This window comes from Ochotona curzoniae, unplaced genomic scaffold (genome assembly GCF_017591425.1).
Source record: "Ochotona curzoniae isolate NIBS_2020 unplaced genomic scaffold, NIBS_Ocur_1.0 scaffold_3208, whole genome shotgun sequence".
In the NCBI taxonomy this organism is placed as follows: domain Eukaryota; kingdom Metazoa; phylum Chordata; class Mammalia; order Lagomorpha; family Ochotonidae; genus Ochotona; species Ochotona curzoniae.
In genome coordinates this window covers 56,373,540-56,395,787 of record NW_024467106.1, presented here as the reverse complement: position 1 = coordinate 56,395,787, position 22,248 = coordinate 56,373,540, and the positions used below count along the sequence as shown (strand labels likewise).

Sequence of the window (22,248 nt, the reverse complement as noted above, 5' to 3'; positions counted from 1 at the left end):
AGCCTCCAGCTGAGCACCACAAAGAATGACCCTAGTCAATGCCATGTAGAGAAGAAGAATCACCCAGCTGAGCTTCACCCCAACTCTTGACCCACAGAATCCCCTGACTTTAGCAGTGTTGCTTTTAAGCCCCAAATTAGGATGAGGCTCAATGCATACAGTCAATAACTAGAACACTAGCTCCTTATCATTAGCCTTTGTGCATGTAACACACAATTACAACTGAACTTTGAGAGAAGTCTGCTGAAATCTTCAAGTCATATGTTACACAAGTTGCATTTCCTTGCCTGAAATGCTTGGGATTAGAAGTGTTTCAGATTTATTTTGTGAAAGTCATATAATGAGCTATCTTGGGGATGGGATCCAAGTCTGACCATGAAATTCTTCTATGCTTCATACATATCCTATACAGGATTGTATGAAAGATAGGATTATACAATGAAGAAGATAACCTTATGCAACAGTTTTAATAATTTTTGTACATGAAACCAAGCTTTATGGTATGGAATTTTGCATTTGTGATAGCTTATCAGTGCTCAAAATTCTTAGATTTTTCAAGCATTTCAAATTTCATTTAAAAAAAATAGGGATTCCCAACCTGTAGTTACAATCCATTACAGTTGGACTAAAAAGTTGGCTTTCAAACCATTTTGAATTCTTGGATGCTTCAGCAAGCTTTTCTCCCTCTAAGAATTGCTCTAAGCCTTATCTCCCGAAGGGGAGATCTTTTTCAAACAAGGACGATATTTTCCCAGCCACATTTATTATGACTACTGCTCTGTGGCCCAATAACAATACCAGTTCATGCAGGGACTCATGTACCTGGGCCATCTTCTGCTGCTTTCACAGACACATTAGCAGGGAGCTAGATCAGAAGCGGAGCAGCCGGGACTCAAACAGGGGTTCCCAGGGAAATGTCCACATGCTGTATTTAACCTGCATTGCCACAATACTGCCCCCCTGCACTCAAAGCTGCTATGGCAGTACTGTCTCCTGGAAACTTGAGTGCTCATGCTCTTCTCCCAAAACCCAAGTTACTGTTGCCTTCATACACAAGCACCCAGGGAGCCTTCTATTCTTAATACCACCTGATTCCTATAGAGACCTAATCCTAACCAGTGACTTGGGGCAGCAGTATGTTCCTTCTGAGCTGCCCTACATCACTGGGGCCACTTCAGGTTCTCATTATGAGCATCTGTGAAGCAATTATCCAGAGAAGCTGGAAGCAGTGTTTCAGAGATGGGAGCAGCTGGTGGGGCATAATGCTATCTGACTTCCTGGCACCATCCCCAGAATGAAACCTCAAATCCTTGGTACAGTTTTTTGTTTTTGTTCAATTCCAGGTCTTCCCCAAGGTGCCTCTTTAACAAAATGCTCTAACATAGTCAAAGTCTTTCCCCACTAATAATGTTTTTCACTCACTAGTTCTTTCTGTCTACATTAAAATCTCCCATTGGCGGTGGGCATTAGGCCCAGCAGTTAAGATGCCAGTGGGAACCCTGCATCCTGTGTCAGCGTGGCTGCGTTTGATACCTAGCTCCTGCAGCTGACTCCAGCTTCCTATTAGTGTGCAATCTAGGAGGAAGCAGAGATGGCTCAAGCAACCAGGTTTCTAGAACCATGTAGGACACTGGATTCAGTTTCTAGCTCCTAGCTTCAGTCTGACCCAATCTCAGGCATTGAAGGAATTTGAAAAGTAAGCCAGTGAATGGGAGTTTCTTTTCCCTCCCTTCCAAGGCTTCTCTCCCTTCCCAACCCCTCTCCTTCTCTCTTCCTTTTAAAAACCTCAGGGTTGTAAGTGTGTGTGTCAGCCTCAGGGAAGACCACCGTTCACTGTGTCCTTCCATTCATGATTTTCCAGCTCAGCCTCCTGCCAAGTGGCTATATATCCAGTGATCAATCACTGGACACTTGAAAAGTACACCCAAACTTCCACTCTGTGGGTTGAGTGAGAGCCACTCTTACATTAGATAAGTCAACCATACTATGTGAAGAGATTCAACAGATGCTTAGAAATGGGGAAGCTAAAGCCAGGAGCACAACCTCCCTCCAGACTGTAAACTGACAACCATGAACTGGAGATGTTTCTCCCCTGGCCCTGCTGCTGGAGAGTGGATTTCTCCAGTGCTAAGGAACTGGGGGTTAGGGTGACCACTCTAGCTGGGTTTGGGCAAAGGGATGAGATGAATAAGATGGGACACCATACCCATGGGGCCAGTGTGGTGGCATAAAAGCTAATCTTCCACCTGCAGTGCAAGCAGCCCACATGGGTCCTGGTTCATGTTCTGATCTCTCTACTTCCCCTCCAGCAATCTGTTTATGGCCTGGGAAAGTAGCAAAGGATGGCCCAGGTCCTTGGGCTTCTGCTCACATGTAGGAGAATCAAGAAGAAGCTCCTGGCTTCTAGCTTCATATTGGCTCAGCTCCAGCTATTATAGCGATTTGAGAAAGGAACGAACAGATGGAGGATATCTCTCCCTCTGTATCTCCCTCTCTCTCAAACTCTAACTCTGCCTTTCAAATAAAAATAAACCAATCTTGAAAAAAAAATAAAAGGGAACCATAAAACAATGAACATTTTAAACCACAACCACAGAAATGGAAGCTGTAGAATTACTAACTACTTCAAAAACTCATCTTTTCCCAAGAGAAGTTGCCCAAATATCTGATCAAGTGGAGGAAAGAATATGTTAGATTAAAAAAAAAAAAAAAAGAAGAAGAAGAAGAAATTTTAGCTTGAACCAAGCTACCTTTTCTTCCTGAAGTTACTTCTTCAACTTCAAACCTTTGGCCCCAATTGCTCTATCAGTAAAATGGTGAGAACATCACCCACCTTTTCCCTAATCTTAAGCAACTAAGATCATATGTCCATTCTCAGAATGTAAATGGAATGGAAACACGGGGGTGGGAGGGAGGCTTTTATTGACAGGTATCCAATCTATCCTTTGCAGACAATAAATGTGGAAAGTCTTGGCCTGTATTAATAAAATAGTAAAATACAATGATCATTAACTGACTCAGTCCTCAGCACTTTCAGAGCATTTGAGTCAGAAGACATCCTGCCAGACATACGGCATTACAAATGGAATACTGCTAAATATTTAATATTCCACAATTGTTTACCATAAGTGGAGTTATGAACAGGTGTAGGCAAACCATCAGTCCTACAGTAAACTAAATACTCCTTCAGTTTCTCTAACTACCTGGGTTCCTTTGGGGATTTGCCTTCTTAAAAATTTATTGCTTTTACTTGCCATTGAGAAAAACTACAGAGCTGGTCAAAAGAAATATCTGTTGCTCAATTTATCTATGCTGAAAAATCCCATACCAGCAAGTTATCATGCATTTGAGTCCATTTTTCTGATTATTCAAGATTTGTTCCTGTCTCCTCTCTCTGAAGATCAGAGGTGCCACAACTTCATTTAAAAGAAATTGCTGTGGATCTGGCACAATGGCATAATAGACTAATCCTCCAACTGCAATACTAACATCCCATGTGGGTGTCTCTTCAAGTCCCAGATGCTCTACTTCTGATCCAGCTCCCTGCTTATGATCTGGGAAGGCAATGGAGTATGGCAAAGTCATTGCACCATTGCAGCCGTTTGGGGAGTGAACTAGCAGATGGAAGATCTCTATCTATATCTCTCCTTCTATCTGTTAAGTCTGCCTTTCAAATAAAAAATAAATAATCAATAATAATTATAAATAGTAAAAATAATTATAATAATAAATAATAAAGATAAATAATTCTTTAACTGCTTTGAACTTTATTTAGGTTTTAGAAGTGCCAGTTGTGGCTATGTTTCTTCATGCAACTGCCTAACTTACACCCTGTCAGTGCGTAATAACTGTAATAAAATAACAATAAATAAACAGTGAAAGTAACACACACAATATTCTCATTATATACCATTAAGCATTTATAACCTTATCTCCAATTCTCACATGCTCTGTCTTTTCCATCTGGACAGAGACACACAGAGATCAAGGTCATATAGCTTACTATCCAGTAGAGAATGGATCTCTAATTCATATCTTGGAGACTCTGAATGCAGCAACAGGCAATTAGCCTAGCGATTGAGATCCTCATCCGCCACACTGAAGTATCTGGGTCCAAAATTCAACTCTTGCTCTTGACTCCATCTTCCTGCTAATGCAAACTTGGCAAGCATCAGCTGATGGTTCTAGTAGTTGAGTTTCTGCCACTGGCGTGGGAAAACTGGATTGAATTCCTAGTACAGGCTTTGGCCTCAACCAATACAGAAACGTGAGGAATGAACCAATGGAAGGGAATGCTAATATTCTCATTCTCTCACTCCTCTCAAATAAATAGAAATCTCTTAAATCTTTAAAATAGATGCAAATTTGTGCAGCAACTACGCTGCAATTCATACAAAAATTGCCCTCACATTGCGTCCTCCAAATCAAAATATTTTGGGTGCTGGCATGGTGGCGTATCAGGCTAATCCTCTGCCTATAGTGATAGCATCCCATATTGGCGCTGGTTCATGTCCTGGCTGTTCCACTTCTGATCCAGCTTCCTGCTGATGGCTAAGGAAGGCAGTAGAGGATGGCCAAAGCTTTGGGATCTTGCACCCACGTTGGAGAACCAGAGGAAGCCCCTGGCTCAAAGCTTTGGAACTGCCCAGCTCTGGCCATTGTGACCATTTGGGGAATGAACCAGCAAATGAGAGATCTCTCTCCCTTTCTCTGTGTCTCTCCCTCTCTTCTAACTCTGATTTTCAAGTAAAATAAATACACATTTTAAAAGTTAAAAAAAAATCACATGGTTGTAACAACTATTGATGAAACAAACAGAAAGCATTCAGGCATTTAGCTAAGTAAGTTAGCAGTCTTCAGATAAAATTTATCTTGATAGTGGCCCCTATTTGTCCCTCTAATCTATTCAAGTCTGGACATTGAAAATCAAACCAAACGAAGTCAAAAATATAAAGACTAATGAAGCACATCAACCTAAAGACTTTTCTTTTTTAACTTGTAAACCATAATGTCATACGCATAAAAGATGCAAAAATAGTTAGCCTCACTTTAACATTAGTACCTAACATTAGTACCTTATTTAAATACAGCATTAGGACAAGCATACTAACTAATCAATAAGCTTAATCTGGAATTCACCCAGTTTTCACCATTCTTACACATTTTCCTGTTCTATAATCCAATACAGGATTCCACAATGCCTTTGGTTAATGTGTCTCAGAAATCTGCAACAGTCCCAGTGTCTTACCCTTTACAACCTCAACACTTTGGAAAAACGCTGGCAAATTATTTTAGAGTGTCCCTCACTTTGAGTTTATCTGATGCTTTCTCAAAATCTTCATGAGGATGTGTAATATTAAGAACACCAAAAATGGTATATGTTGTTGAGTGCTTCATATCAGGAGTGATATTACCTCAATGTCTTTCTATTGGTAATGTAAACCTTGGACTTTTGCTTAGAGTGGTGCCTTTGACTTTCTCTACCATATTATCATGGAGGACAAAGAATGCTTTATGCAAATATACTGTTATTCATCAAACCTTAACCTAGTGATTTCAGTATTCATCAATAGCTTTTACCTGCAGTAATTAGTCCTGTGTTGGCTTAATGGCCGTTTTCTATTTCCCTCATTCCTTATATAATTATTCATTAAATTCTTAGTAAAGAAGAGGATCCTGGTGTTGGAGTCTGTACTAGCAAACTCACTCAAGAATCAGATCTGGGATCATCTCAGATGAAGTTTCTTTGGAGATCCCTCCAACTGAACTGCTGATCTTAGAACCCCAACCATTAACAGACTATGTCAGCCAGTGGACTCTGAATAGTTTCATTGTGATTGGAACTGTGAGATTGGCAGCAATCCAAAACTGATGAACTATCAAAACTGTTGGAGCAGGACCCTTGAAGTGCGCCTCCTGTTGGGGATCGGGGATGGGTGGGAGGGATGGTGGGGCTTTTCCCTTTGTTACTCCCCTAACCCCAGATACAGGGAAAAATGATAATATTAGCGTGGAAACAATGGTATTACCCACTTTCACGCTGTAGCCCTTGACCTTTTGTACCCTAATCAACTAAGATTATTAAAATAAATAAATTTTAAAAAAAGAAGAGGATCCTCTTCTCCCTCTTTTACTTACTTGTTCAATTACTTCATCACCATCTGCATTTTATTTTACAAATTATAATCCAAAACTATTGTTGTTTCCTTTCGTCTCTCCAGCTGTTCCCAGTTGAGCCACTGGTTACCCTGGTGCCTTTCCTAAGGCACTCAGTCTTTTGGTTTTGAGCACTTCTTCAGTTCCTGGTGCTCCAGGGGACTCCAGGCTCGTTTTGTGGTTTCCCAGCTCTAGGGTCAGCTCTTTCCGTAAGGAGCTATTCTGCCTTTTGTGGGAAAATGCTATTTAGAAACCAAGAGCTGGGTGTGCTCATTGTTACTGCGGTGTTATTTCTTCTAGGCTTTCTTAGTGGAAAGAGTATGAAAATGCACGTACATGTTCTATACATCCATAAACACACATCTATACATGCTTAAGTGTCTATACATTGTATTTATTTTGTAAAAATAACATGAACTCATAGTAATTTTTCTGTTCCCAAATCTAAGTTTTATTCATATTTTATGCAATTCTTCCCAAATGCTCCGCCCAGATGACCTCATCAAAGCTTCCCAGCCTCATAGCTGGGACCCCACAGCAGGTTCACAGACAAAGGAAATTCCAGGGCCTGGGAACGGGATTCCCAAAAACCTTCTGGATACAAGGAGCACACATCACCAAGAATCTAGCACATAGCAGGTGTGAACACACTTAGCAGGTACACTAGCTCAGAAGACCACAATCCCCTGCCCACTCTTGCACATCAACAGATAACAGAAAGGGCAAGTGTGTTCTGGAGTGAAAATTCAGTGGGGGCTGTTGTGCCCAAGGAGAAGCTCCCAAGGCAAGTTTATCCTTCCTTGAACAAAGGCTTAAAAAATGAGGTGAAATTCACATAACATAAAATTAACCATTTTAAAGTGTATATTTTTTGTGCAACCATCACATAACATTAAACCCTAGACATTTTCAAAACCTGTAACCTTCCCCAAAGCAAAAATTCCGTAACCACTAAGGACTTGTTCCCACTGCCCTTTCTACTATCATGTAAGGGATGAAGGATTTTCTCATTGTGGGGACTCAGTGGAGCCACTACTGAAGAGCTTTGCAAACCCTAGATTCAAAGGGCACAGGAATGTTCTCTCTTCTCAGCGAGCCTATTCAGAAAAGCCTAAAGTGACTTCCCTTCTCCTGATGCATCCAGTCTAATATGGGCATCACTAGCCTGGTCCACTCACTCATCCACTAGCCATTCAGTTGCAGGTGCCAACACTCCATACAAGCCAAGGCAAGGAATGCCCTCAGGGCCCACAGTCTGGCTGGCTCCCCAACTATGGGTCCAGACAGAGGACAGCTCTTACCCTCTGCTTATCTGGGTCCACATAGCGGATGCCAAAGTAGTCCTTCTCCAGCAAGCTGTAGTAGTTGCAGATGTGGTCGATAAGAAACTGCCCTTTGGTCTCCCTCTGCAAAGGAAGCACATTCCATTTTCAGCCATAGCTCACCTCATACATTCCCACCTATGGCAGGATTCATGCATTCTAGTGCTTAAGGAAGTGAATTGACCCACCCCAGCCCCAGCAGCTGGGGCTTCCAAACTCCTTTAACTACAACTCTCAGGGAGAGATACATTTTATACCATGAGCCATTACACATATATGCACACATGTGTGCGTGCACACACACACACGTGCATTTAGAACCAAAAGAAGTCAAAAAGACACTTGGCAATGCCAGGCATCAGTACAATGTATCCTGATGTGCTCTTGTCTTCTAATTCAAATCCATGTCACTGAATTTTTCTAATGCTTTTCATGACTCAGATATCTGTATACTCCCACCTAATACACCCAGCACTCCTCCTGGTCACTTTCTATGCACTCATTCACTCCTCAGAGAGATGTTGTGCAAGGACCTCATGCTTATAGCAGAAGAAGCACAAAGAGACATGGTTCTTGCCCAAAGCCATTCAGTACATGCAGAACAAAGCAAGACTTGACACAGGCCAACTGGCAGTAGAATGCGGGCTCCTACCAAGTCACCTTTGTCCTTGCAGTATTCATGAGTCCACTGCCACTCTCTAGCAGCCAAGCACTGGCAGATACGGCAGATATTGCAGTGCACTCAAGTGGCTATGGTCTGTATACTAGAGTGGGTGTTAAATGTCCCCTAAAGTCCCACACGCCAAAGGCCTAGCCCCAACAGTGGTGCTATTGGAAAGTGATGGAACCTGAAGATGGCCATGGAGGTGTGCCCTTGGAAGTTAGTTCTCCTAAGAGGTGGTTGTATAAGCCTGACTTGAGCCCAATCTCTCTACTTCCCGGCTTATCACATTATCCTTCCCTGATGTGTGCTCTACACCTGCCATCTGCAGTCCGCATCAGAGGCAAAAGTAACAGGGCCACCTGATTGTGAACCTGGGCTTCCAAAGCTGTGGTGCTTCATCAACCTTTCCTCTTCATCAAGTTATTTACCTCCAGGATTTCACTATGGGAATAAAAGGGTGTTACAGAATGGTATCAGAATGTTCTGGCTCTGCCAAGGAATAGTGGAAAACCTGCTTCCTTGGGCTCCAAAGCTACTTTATCAGAAAGCCATATAAGAGATGCATGGGAGCCCAGGACTGCAAACCACAGACACACTGGACCTTGAAACAACCCATCACCCACCTTCCTAGGCATTTTCATTTCAACAAAAAGAGAAGTTGGACTAGGTAATTTCTCCATGAGTTAGATTATAGTATAAGATGTCATCAGCCAAATCTGATTAAGATATATGCCATTTCAACAAAGCCCCAAGCTCTTCTCAGTCTATCTGATAGCGTTAATTTCTGCTCCAATCAAAGCTGCTGACAGATCCATGGAATGTTCTAGGGATGGAATGTGACCTATAAAAACACATGAGGAAATTAGAGACATCTACTGAACAGAATCTTGGAAGATCAGCCTGGTCTATGTTATACAATGACCTCTTCGTGAAAAGCAGACACCAGTAGCTCAGAAAACAGAGAGAGAGCCTCTTCCTGGCCCAAAATGCACTGCTTAAAACAAAGGATCAGGGAATATCAGCACATATTATGATACAAATCCTCTATCTTCCGGAAACTACTTTCAAGTTTAATTTCAAATGAGCTTTGAGGCTTCACTTTCTTTCTAAAGGAAATTATTTGATGTAGCCTAAAACAGACAAACATCAAAGCAAAATCTTTTCTATTGAATGGTTTGTTTGTTCTAAAGGCAGAGTAGTAGCAAGGGACAGACATAGAAAAGATCTTCATCTGCTGGTTCATTCCTCAAATGGCTTCAATAACCAGGGCTAGGCCAGGCTGAAGCCAGAAGCCAAGAATGACATCTAGCTCCTCCATATATGTGGCAGGGTCTCAAGTACTTGCACCGTCAACTGCTGCTTCCCAGACATACTAGCAGAGAGCTGGAACAGAAGCAGAGTGCTCAAGACAAACTGGCACTCTGATAAAGGGTGTGGGGGTCTCAAGCCACAGATTAACCTACGGCATCACAACACCCACCCTGTGAAATTTATTTTTAAGTTTCTGAAACTGAGGCAGGCATTTGCTCTGGTTTTTAATACACTCTTATCTCAGGGTACTAGAGTATGGGTCCTATCTCCAGTTCCTGGTTCCCCTTTCCTGCTGAGGCACAGCCTGAGATGCAGCAGTAATAGCTCAAGTAATTGTGTCCCTGCAACTACATGAGGGACTGCAGTAAAGTTCTCTGGCTTCTCATGGTCCAGCCCAGACGGTGTGTGTGTGTGTGTGTGTGTGTGTGTGTGTGTGTGTGTGTGTGTGTGTGAGTGAGTGTGTGTTTCTCTGCCTCTCATATAGTAAAATAGGGGCCATCCCTGTGGTGCAGTGAGTTAAAGCAAGGCCTGCAGTACAGGCAGACCATATCGACTCTTGTTCAAGTCTCAGCTGCTCTGCTTCTGATCCAGCTCCCTGCTAATGTGCCTGGGAATGCAGCAGAGGATGGCCCATCTGCTCGGGTCCCTGCACCGACACGGGAGAGTCAGAAGAAGCTCCTGGCTCTGCCCAGCCCAGGTGCAGCCATTGAGGCCATTTGTGGAGTGAACCAGGGGATGAAAGACGTCTCTTTTTAACTCTACCTTTCAAATAAATAAGTCTCCTTTTAAAAATAGTAAAAGATAATGATCTATAAAAATAATTAATTTCTATGATTGTCTTTGAACTTGAAGTACTCAAATGACATGCTTTACCAAGTGATAGCTAAATCCAAAGCCTGCATATAGTTCCTTTCATACTTCTGCTCTGGAATTCATCAGAAAGAGGCTGAGCATTATCAACTCAGTGAAGGTAACACATAAGCTTGTCCTCTTTGATTAGATTACAAAGAGTCTTTGCTAAGATGTGCTATACAACATACACCGAGACGAGTGGCTCAAGGCAGTGTGCTGTAACAACATCGAGTTCAGCAGACCCTGATGGGACATGACTCCTGTCACTTTGCCCTAAAGCTGTTCTCAAAGCATGACAAGATGCTTCTTTTAAAAGATTTATATTTGTTTTTACTTGAAAGGCAGAGCTACAAAAGGGAAGAAGAGGCAGAGATCGTTCATGTGCTGGTTCACTGCCCAAATGACTTCAGAGGCCAGAGTTGAAATGATCTGAAGCCAGAAGCTTCCTTCCAGGTCTCCCACATGGGTACAGTACCCAAGCACTTGGGCCATCCTCCACTTCTCTCCCAGACACATTAGCAGGGAGCTGCTGGGATGACAAGCAGAGTCACTGGGACTTGAACAAGTACTCATATGAGATGCTGACATCACATATAGAAGATCAGCTTGCAATGCCACAGCACAAGCCCCAACATTTAGATAATTAAATGCTGAGACAAGCATAAATCCACTGGGGCTATATTCTTGAACTACTCAAGTCCCTGGAGAAAAGAGAATGCACTATAGATGGTGAATGGAACTGAATGCCTTCTACAAAAGCAAGGGAGAGTGGCTAAGCTTCCAGGTCACCAAGTAGATTCTAGGCCTTTGCTCAAAGTGTGGCCCGCAGAGCAGCAATGCAACAGGGCAGAGACTTCAACATCCTCTAGGAGTAAGCATCATGAACACAGCATCTCGGGCACTGTCCCACTGACGTTGGCTACACCCCCAGGCCATGCCAACTGCAGAAGCATTCCTCTAGGGGGATTTCTTACAAAAAGAAAAGTACCCAACTGCTCTAGTCTTCAGGGGTAATTAGGGAGGGTCATTTTCTCTGGAGAGTGGGCTACATTTCAACTCAAAGGCCTTGCTATCTTGGGTCCACAAGTCTGCCCCTTCCTGGGGCTACAGACATCCAGCCAGCTCACTCCTTTTGTGCAGAGGCAGCTGTGTACAGACCCACCTTCTACTCAGCTGCTCATGCCTGGAATCTTGATCATTGTTCCAAGCTGCTTAGATCCCTGTGCTAGCACTTGCAGGCCCTAAGCTCAGTTCCTACACTAAACACAAGGCCTAGTACCCAGGGTCAGCTACGCACATGCAGCAATGAGGTATGTGGAGGTACATGCTGGGCCATCCATGCATACACCGGACATCAGGGCCAGGGTAAGGGCTGAACAGGGACTCTAACCTGACCTCTCCACATGCTTCCTCCTGACCACTCCCCACCCCACCCTACAGGACAGAAGCAATTCCCCTTACTGCCCAGGGCACTGCCCGGCACACTAGAGGCTCCCAAATAAATGCATGAACAATTGCTTTGATCTCCTAGAAAAACTGAGGCTGGGGAACAAAAAGAAGCCTTCCCCTACCTGCTGCCTGGATGCTTCCCAACCTCCTTCTCATCCCAACCGATACTAACTCCACCTAGATGACAGTGCCACCTGGAATTGACGATACCTCCTGTAGAGTTGAGTGTGAGAGTTAATTTTATGGGGTCTACTGTACTGGATTAAGGCGTGCCTAGAAAACTGGAAAGCATTGCTGTGAGAATGTCTGTGAGGAGATTTCCAGATGAGATTCTCCTGTGAGCATGTGAGGATGAGGTAGGAAGACCCTGTTTCCACACAGGTAGCACTACCCATTGGCTGGGAGTCTGGAGGGACTGAAGATAGAAAGCAACTCGAACTCCAAGAGCTGAGCCTTGCTGGACCCTGCCTTGGCCGTCACAACTCCAGGCTTACAGGCCTTTGCATGCCAGGATTTTTTTTTTTTTGTCTCTTTGAAATGCAGCTTTACAGACAGACGGAGAGGCAGACAAAGAGAACAATCTTCCATCCACTGCTTCTTTCCCTAAATGACCATCATGGCCAGAGGACTCCCATGTACGTACAGGAGCCCAAGGACTTAGACCATCCTCCATTACTTTCCCAGTCATATTCAGGGAGTTGAATTGGAAGTGGAGCAGCCAGACATGAACTGGTGCCCATATGGGATTCTGGTGCTTCAGGCAGAAGATTAGCCTGTTGAGTCACCATGTCAGCCTCTGCATTCTAGGAGTTTAAGTCCTCGTGAACCCCTAGTGGGCACTCAGGCTCTCAGCTTCAAATTGAGTTCTCCTGGTCCTGAGCCCCTCAAACTTGCTCTGGGCCAAGTCAACAGGCATCCCAGGGCTCAAGCCTGCTTGGGGACTTCCCACCTGCCATCATTGTGCAAGCCAATCCCCCAAACAAACCCCCCCCCTTCAGTTCCCCATCCACTTTGCCTATCAATCTCTAAGAGCCCTAGCTAGCCCATGTAACTAGGCCAGTTCCCATGTATCTCCTTCCAGGGCTGTGTGGAAAAGTGGTTAACACAGATTTCAAGCCGAAGGCCTTCTTCTAAATGCCAACATTTGAAATCCTGGAGAAAATAAATGAAAGAGCTCATAAAAATTCTTTAGATCTGCTACCTAAATTGTATTGAATCACAACAACATTTCACATCTTATGAGAAATCATAAGATATAAATGTTTGCACAGGCCTGTACAGAAGTTAACAGGAATTGATTACCTGTTTTTCTAGAAGGTGCCTTAAGTGGTAATTTTGAAGCCATCTCCATAGGTGGCTATACAGTCTCAGAAATGTACTAACCAAGCTAAGAGATGAATTTGTGTACCCACACATTTAAACTTGAGCCCTAGTTCTGAACACAACTGTAAGATTGTTGAGATATTAAAAAAAGAAAGCTATAAGCCCATGCTGATTGAGGAAAGATCCATGGATGACAGTGGAACATGAACTGTTTGCTATTGGTCCTCCGTGAGGTAAGTGTAAAAACTGATTTACACTGATTTCTACAAGGTTGGTCCAAAACAAAATGGAAAAAGACCATTAAGTCCTGGGCTCTCACCACTGAGGGTCTGAGTCTCTGATCTAAACTGGGCCTCCTGTATTCATGGCTGAGGCCCACCAGGCCTCCTCTTTTCCTTATATGTTACTGCGCACTGTGACCAACTCATCGTGCTATGAAAAACCAGAGCTTGTTACCTCTGTGTGTTAATGCCTCTCTGTATCCAGCTCTTCCTTAACCTTTCCCAGCTTCTGGTAATCATCCCCCTAAGTTCAGATTAAAGCATTTTCACTTTCATAGATGACAGAGAATCTGTTTCTGGGTTATTTCACTAAACATAATGACCTCCAGTTCCACTTTTCTTGTTGTCGGTATCAGGATTTTATTCTTTTATACAGCCGAATGACATAGTATCATGCCACATTGTCCATGCAATTCATTCACAGATGGACAACCAAGCTGCCTCTGTATCATGAGTTACTGTGAATAGTGCTGCAATGAGCATAGTAGGTATCTCTTTGGTATGATTTCATTTCCTTTGGATACATTCCCAGAAGTGGGATAACTGGAGCTACCTTTAGTTTCTTCAAGAGTCAGCTTTCCTCTTTACAACATAAGAGCCCTTCAGCCAGTCCTGAGGTTGAGTCCAGTGAGCCAAGGACAACTGTTCAGAGAAAGGCATCTCCATCATGAGGCATACAAGACAAGGCTGTCCGTGCTTACCTTACAACTGCTGTCTGTTAACTGAGTAGCTATCCTGAATTATTCTGAAGGTGGGATAGTTCCTTTGGGAATTAGCTGGAGCTTAAGAACTCCTCCATTTAGTTCCTTAAAATCCCTACCTCCTGCTTCAGGAATTAAACTGAATGGGGAAGTATGAAAGAAAGTGTTGGTAAACAGCTTGTTTGATGCATAGTGACTGCCCAATAAATGAAAGCTATCTTACATGCTGTTGGTAACCCGTTGGCTTCTCCCCTCTGATGTCCGTGGCCCCTTTTCAAAGCTGCTGAAAAGACTGAAGTTAGTAAAAGTCCCACCAAATGTGGGTTACTGCATAACTTTTCATTTCTCTTGCAGAATGGATTAGATACCTCCTCACACCCCATAGATGCCACTTGTTGTCAGCACAACCAACCCTCTTACACACTTTCCCTCTCCTCTCTATCCCAAAGTCTGAAAACAGACCTGATTTCTTCTGATGTGAATGGGAAATGACCACTACAATGTCCAGACCTATACTCTGGGGCTTCTCTGAACCCTCACGTGGGTATTTGTTCCCCCTAAATCATGCACCAGGCACAGAGACTGAGATTAGAGATGAACACTGGGCGAAATACAGCAGTTCATAATCTCACAGACATTAAACCCAGAATTTCATAAAACAAGAAAGAGCTCTGTAAGCTGCAAAGCACTAGGCCATGGGAAGATAGCACCATCAGTAATATTAAGGATACCCTCAATCTTAAATCTTTGTCTCTGATTTCACAGGCCCTTTGAGACATAAGGAGGTTGAGCCGAGTGGTACTCACTTGCTAGAACTGGCCTCTGTGGGGAGAAAAATGAACAGTCAAGGAACTGGGCTCTTTGCTTGACTCCCTTTGCAGCTAGTTGCTGATGATGCATTTCCTTCAACTCCCTGGATCAGGGGCAAAGTTAAAGCAACAAATTTGTGCTTTTTCTAAAGGGCAATGAAGTCAATTCCTTAAGTCAGAGAGAGTTTGTCTTCAGTGAAAAGGTAGCAGATTTAAGTTTCTACTTTCTGGTACTCTGAGCCAAGCATCTTGCTACCTTTCAGATATCCGTTCTGTGGAAAACACAGTGCCAATTTAAAAATACCTAACATAGTGCTAAGTGTCAAAGTTTAGAGTTCTAATATCTACCTTCAGGAACGAAGGCATGGATGTAATAATAACTACTGTTTATCTAACACTGTTCCCCAGAACCATGCTAATACTTTGTGTTTATTCTTCTGGAAACCCACTACAGTAATTAATATTCTCACAGTGTTACAGATGAGGAAAATGGGCTCAGAAGTGTACTTATTTATAGGGAGGTCAAGCCAGGTCCAACGCCTACGTCAAAGCTGTTGTAAACACTTGGTTAGTCTCTATGCCCTCATATTCCATGGAGAAATACAGAAGATAGCAATAGAAGGATGAGAGAGCAATGTCAGGCTCTCCTGTTACATGGACAGAAAGGAGCACAGCACTGTCTATCACAACACCAGAGCTGGGGAGAGGCAGCTTTACAACAGACATCACCGGTCAACCTCCCAGCACCCACATAGCTCTTCACCTTGCCTCAAGAAACCAAGATTTGGGAGGCCAGCACAGTGGCTCCACTAGCTAATCCTCCACCTTAACCAGCATCCCTTAGATGTGCCAGTTCGTGTCCCAGGTGCTACACTTCTCATCCAGCTCCATGCTTGTGGCCTGGGAAAGCAGTAGAGGATGGCCCAAAGCCTTGGGACCCAGCACTTGCGTGGGAGATCCAGCATAAGCTCCTGGCTCCTGGCTTCAGATTGGCTCAGCTCTGGCCATTGCAGCCACTGGGTAGTGAAATCAGTGGATGGAAGATCTTTCTCTCTGTCTCCACTTCTCTATGTAAACCTGCATTTCCAATAAAAATAAATAAATCTTTAAAAATGAAACCAAGATTTTGCTCAACTACATGCATATAAGCATGTACAAACAAGCACACACACACAGGTACCCCAAGGAGCCTCATGGAACTACGCATTGCTTATCTCTAAGGCTCAAGCTTGCTTTTGCAAGGTAATTCCAACCCTCTTGTCTAATTGGTTCAAGAAAGGATACATAATCCAGCCCAGACCAATGAGACATGAGGGACAATTTACTGGGTTTTCTGGGATCATCCTTGCTTACTCCTCTGAAAGAACTTCCAAACAAGATTTTCTTTTCCCTCTGGATATTAGCAAAGGCATGATGAAGCCTAGAACTACTAAAGGAGATAAACAAAACAAACTAAAATAAAAACCTGAAGATAAAGCCAAAACAGAACCAAGGAAATGGAGCCTGTGTCTCCACACTGCCAGTTTGTTCATGTGAATTTCCAGGCATGTTCACCCAACCCCTTGTTATTCCAGCTAGCATTAACTGACTTCTCTGTTTATTGCACTCAAAATTCTCCCTCAAAAAAGCAACTGAATTGATGCCTTAGGCCCAGAAGAAGAATTCAGAAAAGACAACAAAGTGGGCATGCAACATAGTGACAGAGGCTGCTGGCCAATGAACCAGAGAGCTGAATCTTCTTGCCAGTGTGTTCCGTTCAGCCAGCATAGCATGTTGATATCCTTTATAGTGAATGACTGCACCTAACACGTGGATGCTGACCGCCCCTGAGAAGTTGGAGGGTACAGGCTGCTGCAGTCCCCTCCTTGGGGGCCCAACTCTGCAGTTTGTCAGGTCCCTGCCCTTTCTGGACCACCACTTCTTCTTTCCCCTCATTTCCCAGATCCTGAGGACATGAGCATTCATAGCCAAGTAGGCAGAGACAACAGGAAGCCCCAGAAAGGATTCCTTGAAAGAGTTTTCCTTAGGAGTGCCAGAGACAGTCCCAGAGTCCAGGAGAAGCTCTGATTAGGCACAGCTTGACACTGTCCTCCAAGGCTGGTCAGGCACTGAAGCCCCAGTACCCATGGAAGAAAGAATCGCCCAACACAACAGAGAGGCCGGACAGTGGGCAGCAGAGAATAAAGGAGGCAGAGGCCAGAGTAGGGGGAAGTAGAAAACCGGGAGGCGGGCAATGGTCCATCCTAGGTTATGGTTGGCATTGTGCCTCCCAGGAATCTTCTGTGGCAAACACAAGTAGGAGCTGTGAGATCTCATTTCTTGGCAACAGAGGTTGTTCAGTGAGTTTGGCTTCTCGGTACCCTGTGCCTGTAGAAATTGCTCTGGGGAAAAAAGACTGCCTCCAGCAATGCCTATTTGGGGGAAAAGCAGAACTGCTGATTCTCCTACCTACAAGGAAAGAACCAGGCCCTGAATGGATGCTTAGAAGCCCTGTTGAGAGATCCCAGCCCACTCCAAGCCCTAACAGCAGCTGAGGACTCAATCTGCTGCTAGGATGTGTTTGCTCAGGACTGAAAAGCTGTGTTTCCTCAGTGAATGAAGGGCTCCCAATCCACTTACCCTCACAGGCAGTTGAACAAAGAACAGTAATGAGAAACTGATCAGCTCGATGGTTCTGCTTCCATGATGAAGGACAAGCATTTGCTAGTTTAAGAAAGACTGTGGGTTGACTGAATCACATGGAATAGGGCTGCTTATTTTCTGCTGCAAGTGTCCAGCCTATCTGTGTAAATTCACACATTTTGTTTGGGTAAGGGCCACAGCTTTAACCGAAATGCGGCATCCCTATAGGAAGAAATCTGCTTTAATAATTAGATTTTAAACAGCAAGTGAGACACTGTTCATTGCTTCCTCCCACTGCAGATGGTAACTGGCATTGGGTATGTGGCTTTGACATACGCTTAGAAAACTGCATCATCCCAAGACAACGAGGAAAAAACTCACATGAAGGCTATTTAAATAACAAACAATTTTAAGGGAAAAAAAGGCAGAAAGACTTCACATGGTTGAATTTATAGTTTTCACATAGAAATGAAACGTTGCTTTGATTTGTATTACTGAAATATTTACAGATATACAGAAGGTCTGGGGAAGCCGAAACACCTAATTATGAATACCCCCTCTGTCTCCTCAGAACAATCAGTTGACTATGGCTAAGATATGTAAGTTGAATTTATTAATGAATTTATGTTCACAAGAAATGAGAAGGGGGAAAAGGGGAGGAGATTATAATGATAGTAGTGATTAAAAATCAAGAAAAAGAATTTACTAAAGCAAGTCACTCAGAATGGGGGCAAAATCAACAGGTGTCTGAAAATAAGCAAATCAGACAAGCCATCAGTGACCACCTCACCCAGCCAGACTGTGTGTGGTGGAGTCAAATCCCAAAGCCCAATGCAGTGCACAGCAGCCCATTCACATGCCAAGAAGATAGGAACACACTGTCATCGTCCCAGCAAGAGGCTGGAAAGATGAAGAGCCTTAAAGGAGACAATGAAGAGAGAGCACATGCATGAGAAGAGGAACTGGTTGCCCCATGACCTAGATCCTGAGTATCTTCTGGAAGGATCAAACAGGCAAGCAGCATGGCCCGGAGCTGGAGACATTTGGTGTCATCTGAGTGTTTTCCGCCTCTACTGCCTCTCCCGTGTCTCGGGACTTTCATTTGGTCATTTGGAGAGATGTCTCACATACCCGGATCACTCTGTTCCAATTAACGCCAAAAGCCACCTGATGTTTAGGAAGTATCTGTGATCTGTCAGCTCTCCACAGAGACGTCTACCAAGCTAAGTGCTCAAAAGATTTCTCCTTATTTTCCTCCCGCCTTTTTCAGAGCTCAGTACCAGGCTCAATGCTTGGGAGCACTGGCCTCTGAATAATTTACAAGTTCTGCAACTCTAATCCTTTTTACAATTTCAAAGCAGCATTTCTAGCTCATGCTGAAGGAAAAAAAAAAAAGGCTAAGGTTCAACTAAACAAATTAACTCACCCAAGGTCAATAAAACTAGAAACTGACAGAGTTGATACTTAAACCCAAATCTCCTTGATAGTCTCATACAGGGTAATGACAAACTAGATGCTTGCCTCCTGTGTACCTGTCAACACCAAGCAAAGGGACACCCTAGCTTCTAACTCCTCAAAAGTTAAGGCAGGGATCAGCTCCGTGGCGTAGCAAGTAAGGCTTCTGACTGTGATGCCAACATACCATATGGGCTCTGGTTCAAGTCCTGGCTACTTCTCTCCTGACCCAACTCTGTGTAAATGCATCTGAGAAAAGGCAAAGGAAGATAACTCAGGTTCCTAGGCACCTGCCCCCACATGTGGGAGATCTGGACACAGCTCCTGGCTCTTTGCTTCAGCTTGACCAAACCATTGCCTTTGTGGCCATTTGGGGAGTGAACCCTTCTCTATGTTTCCTCCTCTCTATCTCTCCTTCCTTTCTCCACAGCTCTGCATTTCAAAATATTAAAATAAATACTTTTAAAGAGAATATAAGGCAACTCAGATCAAGAGTTTTTGATACTTGGAGAAACTAAAACATGTATCATAACTCACACGGTGAACACATTGCTAAGACAAGGGTGGACAGTGGTCCCCTCAAGTTAGGCCAATAAGAGATGAAAGCCAACTGAGGACAGGTGAGATGGATCTAAGGGGAGGGTATACTAAATAGGCAACCCTCCTACAGCCATGGGAGTTCACCTGGCTCTGGCCCTACAGCACTCAGGAGCAAAGAAGAGCAGGTCATCACAGAAATACTTGAAGAAAAATAAATTCAATCCTTAGGGCCAGGTTAAATCGCTGACCTCAGAAAGAGAGAAAGAGAGAGAGAGAGAAGAGATGGGGGAGGAGGAAGCAGGGCAGGGGAGGGGAGGGGAAAGGAGAGGAGAGGAGAGGAGAGGAGAGGAGAGGAGAGGAGAGGAGAGGAGAGGAGAGGAGGGGGAGGGAAGGGGAGGGGAGGAGAGAGGGAGGGGAGGAGAGGAGAGGAGAGGAGAGGAGAGGAGAGGAGAGGAGAGGAGAGGAGAGGAGAGGAGAGGCGAGGCAGGGGAGGGAAGGGGGAGGGGAGGGGAGAGGGAGGGGAGGGGAGGGGAGAGGAGAGGAGAGGAGAGGCGAGGAGAGGAGAGGAGAGGAGAGGAGAGGCAGGGGAGGGGAGGGGAAGGAAGGGGAGGGGAGGGGAGGGGAAAGGAGGGGAGGGGAGGGGAAGGGACCAGTGTAGTAGCATTGTATGCTATTCTTCTGCCCTGTAGTGTTGACATCCCAAATGGACACTGGTTGTACTTCTGATCCAGCTCCCCACTCACAGCTTGGGAGAGCAGCAGAGGATGGCCCAAAGCCTTTTGCCTCTGCACCCATGTTTCAGACCCAGAAGCTCTTGGTTCCTGGCTTCTGGCTTCAGATTAGCTCAGCTGCAGCCATTGTGGGCATTTAGGGAGTGAACTAGATCTCTGTCTCTCCTTCACTCTCTGTAAAATCTGCCTTTCCAATAAAAATAAATAAATCCTTCTTTTAAAAAAAAAACTCAATACTTCATTATCAGTTATCAAGTGACAGAAAACCTAAGGTCTGAGCCAGCACAGCAACTCCCAAAAGCCCTGTGGGCAAGTTAAACCCTTTTGCAGTCTTCAGGCACCACACAGCCTTTCTCTTGCCAGAACCTCCAAATCTCCTCCCACTGGACGAAACCACAAGACACAAGGCTTCATCTTCAGCGGTCCCTAACATCCTGAAAGTAGCTTTGTTCATAGCAATAAGTCTTCTATCCTCTGCTGCAGAAAGAAGGGGGAAAACAGCAAGGTCACAGCAGAGGGTTGCTCGGACACTCACATGTGCTCCAAATACCAGCATAACCTGGCCACCAATGCACCTCTGCGATGGCCTGGCACACACTGCTGTCACACTTAGCTGAGGCAATATCCTCAGAGAGCCATGAAGGCTGAGGGAACAATGAACCAAGCAGAAAACAGATCCCATCCGACAAGGGGGCTAGCCCCAACTCCTCCACCATCTTAGCACACAAGGGGAGGTTGTGGCCGCTCCACCAGGGCAATTCCAGTACACCATAGGGCAGAGGTGAGAACCACCACAGGAATGGCAGCTGTGCTTCGTGGAGTGCTAATTATCCATGAGGGGCCCATGCCAAGTGCAGCCCAGAGGTGATAACTTGGTCCTTCTTACAACCCCAGCACTAACTGTATTTGGGTGGTTGACCTTCTAGAAATGTATGATTTCCACCCACTTCCATTCTAACTCTTTCAAGCTATTTATCACTTTTTTTTTTTTAATCTTTTAAACTGTACTGCTTACCCTGTCCCCCTCCCACCAAAACAAACAAAGTCAGCCCACCAGAGCTCACAGTTCCTCCCTGTGTAGGCTTCGTGTCTCACTTTGTTATTGTTCCCGTTTTAGTGAACAGGCTGATACCAGTCCATCAGCACACAGCCCTTGCAAGTTATGGAAAAAAACACTCTGTGTCCCTGGAAGGGGGCAGGGAATTCCTGCACACACACATTCACACCCACCCCACACCCTCCCACACAGACACACACACACACACACATACACACAAACCATTTGTCACAAATATTTAAAACTAGAAAGATGTAGGCCGGGCTTCCCGACTAGCATACCCTCCCCCCCTTTCTTCCAGCTATTAGTCACGAAGGAGGAAAAACATTGTGGCTATATTTATACCGTTTCTGACTGCACAGCAACCCAAGCCAAGGGTGTTTCATTTTTCTGAAACTAAAAATACATACAATGATGGATGTGACTGTTAATCACCATTATCAGCTATCGTAAACCAGCTCTCTTTGTGAAAGCCTCCTCTGCCTTTTTTCTTTTTACTGCATGTGACAGACTGCAGCTTCCTGAAGGAAGAAAAATATCACATCCACTCTACCAACCAGCTCCCTAGTACAGACCAACATTCTCATCCATTATTTAGCAAAGCATCAACACAGAGCCTAATGACATCATATAAACACAGAAGGACATGCAGAAATGTGTGCTAAGAGCAAATACTAAAGTGAGCCCCAGCCCACTTAGGGGTTGACTTTTTTTTTAAGGGTTGATTCTTAGAGAAGCATGTGAAGATAGTCAAAGCAAATGTAGAATGAGAAGAACGAACCATTGTATCAAACCCATGAACATACACACACAAAGACAAAATAAAGACTTGAAAGTTCTAAACATGGTGAGCAGAGTTATCTTTTTTTCTCATTTTCTTGGCGTTTATCTGTATTTCTAGCTTTCCTAAAAGAAGGCAACATACTTCTCTTTAATCACCAGTTTACTTCCAAAGAAACATGCAGAGTATTGTCC

The 22,248-nt window shown here is 44.2% G+C and overlaps 1 protein-coding gene across 2 annotated transcripts in view; it reads right to left on the bottom strand.

Annotated features, from left to right (window-relative positions):
* The window catches only part of FRMD3 (FERM domain containing 3), a 263,993-nt gene that overhangs the window by 105,758 nt on the left and 135,987 nt on the right, over positions 1-22,248 (bottom strand). For both annotated transcript variants that reach the window (XM_040963290.1, XM_040963291.1), the window contains exon 2: positions 7,458-7,562. In XM_040963290.1, the coding sequence (XP_040819224.1) occupies positions 7,458-7,562 (105 nt within the window). The remainder of the gene's footprint in view (positions 1-7,457; positions 7,563-22,248) is intronic.